Source organism: Colobus angolensis, unplaced genomic scaffold, assembly GCF_000951035.1.
Source record: "Colobus angolensis palliatus isolate OR3802 unplaced genomic scaffold, Cang.pa_1.0 Scaffold1, whole genome shotgun sequence".
Lineage (NCBI taxonomy): Eukaryota > Metazoa > Chordata > Mammalia > Primates > Cercopithecidae > Colobus > Colobus angolensis.
In genome coordinates, this window is record NW_012110918.1 from 10,453,718 (window position 1) to 10,459,028 (window position 5,311).

Consider the following 5,311-nt stretch of genomic DNA (forward strand, 5'->3'; position numbering starts at 1 on the left):
TCTCAAAAAAAAAAAAAAAAAAAAAGAGCTGGGCTGGTCATGTGGGGAGACAGCAGCTCACCAGGGACCCTCCCTCTCACCTTGACAGCTCCATCTTACAAATCCGCGTCAGGGATGCTGGGCGCTGCATGCCCAAAACGTTCAACAGAGGAAAGGTCTCACCCTGGCAGGCGGGGCTCTACAGCTCCAAACAGGCAGAAAGCGAATGCTTCCTTCACCAGATAATTAGTGGGCAGCTAAAGAAAAGATGCTGCTGCAGATGTAGCCTCAGGTCCCCAGGATGCAGGCAAGCACCCCATCTCCAGGGGCTTGGTCACAGTCCCAGGACCAGGCTCCAGGAGATGGAGACTGAAGTGGGGAAAAGGCAGGGCCTCCGGCCGCACCCACCCCTCCAGCCCTGGGCTGCCTGATCCCTGGAGAGAGCCAGGAAGCTTCTCAGGCTCCTCTTGGTCTGCTGTTGTGAGAAGGGCAGATACAGTCCCCAGAAGAGACGACTCCACAGTGGAGGTGTCTGGGGATGGCATTCCTGCTGCCCTGATGGTACGATGTGGCTGGAGACAGTTCTGGGGCTCGCTGCACCCACTCTAGGCCTGGAGAGGGACGAAGACAGGATGTCTGCAGAGCTGAGGAGCCACGCGACTCCTGCCCTCCCATCCTCTGCCTTTTTCTGTTTCAGAACAAGGTGGTGACCGTGGATGGCGTGAGAGTGAAGCTGCAGGTGAGACCAGAGGCTGGAGTTGGGGAGGGAGGATGGAGGACCTGCCCTTCCTTCTCACCCTGAACCACAGGAGGCCTGCAGCCCTGCCCTCTGCCTGGGGCAATTTCCTGTGGGGCCCATGAGAGGAAATGGCTTTTGTTTATTTGATGTCTGCAGAAAAAGCAGTTCCCAGCCACCCTCTCATCTGTGAAAAGTAGCTCCAAATGCCTTCAGACAAGCTTAGCCTCCATCCGTCTCCTCCCCAGCTGCCTGGGCTTTATCTGCTCTTAGGAGATTAGACATCCCCAACCCCTGGGCTAGGGGAGAGGAGAAGATTCCCTTTTTTTTTTTTTTTTTTTTGAGATGGAGTCTCACTCTGTCGCCCAGGCTGGAGTGCAGTGGCGTCATCTTGGCTCACTGCAACCTCTGCCTCCCAGGTTTAAGCGATTCTCCTGCCTCAACCTCCCGAGTAGCTGGGACTACAGGTGCGTGCCACCACACCTGGCTAATTTTTTGTATTTTTAGTAGAGACTGGTTTTCACCATGTTAGCCAGGATGGTCTCGATCTCCTGACCTCGTGATCCGCCCGCCTCAGCCTCCCACAGTGCTGGGATTACTGGTGTAAGCTGCCATGCTCGGCTGAGGAGATGATTCTGAAGGAGCTTGAGAACTCAGTAACTGCTATTGTCCAGGTCATTGGATGCTCAAGAGCTCATGAGAACTTAAAGAAGGAAACAGCCCCACCTTCCCACAGATATCTCATACCACAAAGCAGGCCCTCTCCAACCAGTACATTCTTTGCACCTGCCTCCTTCTCACCATTTCTCCATCCCATCCCCTCCCAGATCTGGGACACCGCTGGGCAGGAACGGTTCCGAAGCGTCACCCATGCTTATTACAGAGACGCCCAGGGTAAGTCCCTCGCACCTTCCAGCCCCTACCCCAGCCCCTTGGTAGCTCCCGTGCTGCTGCCTAAGTCCCCTCTGTGATCCTCTCCCCTTCCAGCCTTGCTTCTGCTGTACGACATCACCAACAAATCTTCTTTCGACAGCATCAGGGTAGGTCCTCCCTTCCCCTGACCTCTACCCATAAGCAGCCAAGGTAAGGTCTGTGCAGGCTGAGGTTGCTTCCTGCCCTGTGGAAAGGGGGTGGAGCGTGGAATCCTGCTGCCTTCTGAAAAACACCTACTTGTGACTCAGAAGTCATATCTTCTGCTTTGTATTTGGTAGCCACGTGGGCATGAAGGCCAAGCAGACTGTTGTGACCCCGTGCCACCTTCTTAGCTCTCACTGTGATTCATGAGTGTGTTTTGTGACAAAGTATTCAGAATGGCCCCCACTCCACCCTAGATAATTATCCACAGAGACCAAGGGAAAAACACAACCAGAAAAGTCCACACATACATCCAGGGCAAGTTGCAAGAAAGTGACTCAGTCAGACAGAGTGAGTGGCTATATCCTCACAACAAAACTATTATGGAGACAAATATTTGATAAATTCAAGCACCAATTCTGTGCACGACATTGTATGGGTTTCATGAATTCCCTGACCTCAAGGACAGTTTGATGATAAGCAAAGTAGGAGAATAAAACATCTATATAGAAAAAATATGGAAAATCCATGGCACTCATACTCCCACCTCCTACCCCATGCTCATGGCAGACATCACTAATCAATCACAGTACTTTTGATCACTGAAACCCTTATGTGGTCTTAGAATCTTCAACAGGACACTCCAAGAAATCACTGGTGACAACCAACTGATTTGTGAGATAAGGTCTTCATGCCTCTGGATCTTCCATAGAACTGATAGTTGAACAGCATAAAATGGGGAGGGTGGGGCCACTGTGGTTCGAGCCACCAAGGAAGGCCACCCAGGCCTGGATGGACCAGAACAAAGGTACAGATGAGAGAATGCACAGGGCATCGTATTCAAGGTAGTGAGTAGCTGAGTACAGTCAAACCAAGCAGAAGAAGAAAGGGGCAGCGGGAGGAGGAGAATGCCAGTCTCAGCACACCCTTTCCCACAGGCCTGGCTCACTGAGATTCATGAGTATGCCCAGAGGGACGTGGTGATCATGCTGCTAGGCAACAAGGTGAGTGGCTCCGGGGCAGGGTCAGCGCAGCCCTGCACTTCCTCAGCCCTAGCCAGCCCCATAACCACCCAAGAACAGTTATCTAGGCATCCTTCCTGAAAAGGACTCTGCAGCCTCCAGCTCAGGAGTCAGACGTATCTGGAGGCTTCTGCCCATCCCACGTGCCCCTTCTAAGGAAAAATCCAAGCTGTTGCCTGAGAAATCAAGGGGTGCCCAGTGCTCAGCCCCCATTAGAGCAGAGTGAACAGGGTCCCAGGTCAGGGGCTAAGACTGCAAAGGGTTAGCCCCAACTGCTGTCCCCTTCCAAGACTGGGTCATCACACCCTTTACCAAAGGTGAGATCCCAGGACTACGAGCAACACTGGGCAGAAATCCTGGCCCCAGGCCAATCACACCTGCTCGCAGTCCCTTGGGCCACCAGCAGAGGGCAGGCAGTGCCTGCTTCTGGGGCAAAATATGGGCCCGCTGGGGCGGAGGCCTCCTTCCCCAGAGTGACCCATTTGGGCTTGACAGGCGGATATGAGCAGCGAAAGAGTGATCCGTTCCGAAGACGGAGAGACTCTGGCCAGGGTAAGTGATTTCTGTGGGACGGGGTGAAGGGTGGGAGCAGCCCGAGGCTGGCCCTGAGGACACTCTCTCCCGGGCAGGAGTACGGCGTTCCCTTCCTGGAGACCAGCGCCAAGACGGGCATGAATGTGGAGTTAGCCTTTCTGGCCATCGCCAAGTGAGAGCTGGACAGGGAAGGGAAGTGTGCGGGGCGGGGCGGCACCTTCCAGGAATCCAGTAGGGCCCGGCCCCTGCCCAGCCCCTGGACACACCTGCATTCTGCAGGCTGAGGTCCATTTGCTCTGGGCCACTGGGAGAGGGGAGGGGACTGCTCAGCTCCTCACCCCAGCCCACCCCAGCCCAGCCCATTGCCTCTTCTTCAAGGGAGCTGAAATACCGGGCCGGGCAGCAGGCGAATGAGCCCAGCTTCCAGATCCGAGACTATGTGGAGTCCCAGAAGAAGCGCTCCAGCTGCTGCTCCTTCATGTGAATCCCAAGGGGCAGAGAGGAGGCTCTGGAGGCCCACGGGATGCAGCCATCCCCCCCAGGCCTGGCTTATTCCGAGTGGCTGAGCCAATGGGGAGAAAGATGGAGGACCCAGTGCACAGCCTCTTCCTACTAGGGAGCTGTACTCCAGCTCCTACTTGAGTTCCTGCGGTCTCCCCGCATCCACGGGGAGGGTAAAACACTTAGCTTTTATTTTAATAGTACATAATTTAATACCAAAAAAAAAGATACCTGGACACCCAAAAAACCGAGGCTGGGACCTAGTGACCCTTTTGCTTTCTAGGACTTGGGGGGCTGGCCCTCCCTCCTAAGCATAACAAAGGTGGTGTTGCTCCACCTCAGCTCCAGGGGACACAGATGCACTTTGGGAGTGAGGGCAGGTAATGACTCCATCGCACCCTCAGTTCAGCTGGAGAGAGGCTGAGCTGACCCCAGCCTTCACTGTCTCCTGCTCTCCAGGAGCTTATCTTCACCCCATCCCCCAAATAAGTGGGCCCTTGTGCTGTGAGGGAGACCAAAGCCTCAGGGAAGATAAGAGATAAGGAGATGGGAGGTGGAGGACACGGGGCAGAGAGTAGGGTCAGGCTGGCTACCTCTGGCCTTACTAACACCCCCCTGGAGGCATGCCCCTTTTCTCCAGCACACAAGCACATTGGGGCACCTGGAAATATTGGTTCCAGGCTCCTGTTCTCTGGACCTCAGATCCTGGGGGAGCCCCTCCCCACGGAATCCCTGGCTTAGCTACCTTCCTGCCTGTGCACCTAAAAACCTCAGGTCAGAACTAGGAAAATAGTTTTGTTTTTTATTTTTTTGAGGCGGAGTCTTGCTCTGTTGCCCAGGCTGGGGTGCAGTGGTGCAATCTCCGCTTACTGCAACCTCTACCCCCTGGGGCTCAAGCGATCCTCCCACCTCAGCCCCCCAAGTAGCTGGGACTACAGGTGTGCACCACCACACCTGGCTAATTTTTGTATTTTTTGTAGACACAGGGTTTCACCATGTTACCCAGGCTGGTCTTAAACTCCTGAGCTCAAGCAACCTGCCGGCCTCGGCCTCCCAAAGTACTGGGATTACATGCAGGAGGCACCACGCCCAGCCGAGATGTGTCTTATCCCAATCCTTTGGCAGGCACGCAGCTCCACAGGCAATTTCTTCAAGCAGCTGAAGTGTTTAGCTCTCCGGGGTTAAGAGCCAGATAAGGAGAAATCCCTTTCCTAGGTTTGGAATGTGTTGTGAAAAAAAGAGAAATCCCTGGCTCCTGGAGCTGGTGGGAGACAAGATTAAGCAAACCTCCCACTACGTGTATCCCTTTGACCCCAAGCTCTGCCTCCTCCCTGACTACCCATGCCCTTTCCTTTATTTTATTTTTTTATTTTTTTTGAGACGGAGTCTTGCTCTGCCGCCCAGGCTGGAGGAGTGCAGTGGCCGGCTCTCAGCTCACTGCAAGCTCCGCCTCCTGGGTTCACGC

At 54.4% G+C, this 5,311-nt stretch overlaps 1 protein-coding gene across 3 annotated transcripts in view; it reads left to right on the forward strand.

Moving 5' to 3' along the window:
- The window catches only part of RAB37 (RAB37, member RAS oncogene family), a 107,323-nt gene extending 102,251 nt beyond the window's left edge, over positions 1-5,072 (forward strand). For all 3 annotated transcript variants that reach the window (XM_011938521.1, XM_011938588.1, XM_011938652.1), the window contains 7 exons: positions 677-718; positions 1,543-1,609; positions 1,703-1,755; positions 2,728-2,793; positions 3,307-3,363; positions 3,441-3,517; positions 3,724-5,072. In XM_011938521.1, the coding sequence (XP_011793911.1) occupies positions 677-718; positions 1,543-1,609; positions 1,703-1,755; positions 2,728-2,793; positions 3,307-3,363; positions 3,441-3,517; positions 3,724-3,829 (468 nt within the window). In that variant the 3' untranslated portion in view covers positions 3,830-5,072. The remainder of the gene's footprint in view (positions 1-676; positions 719-1,542; positions 1,610-1,702; positions 1,756-2,727; positions 2,794-3,306; positions 3,364-3,440; positions 3,518-3,723) is intronic.
- Positions 5,073-5,311: the final 239 nt, after the last annotated feature.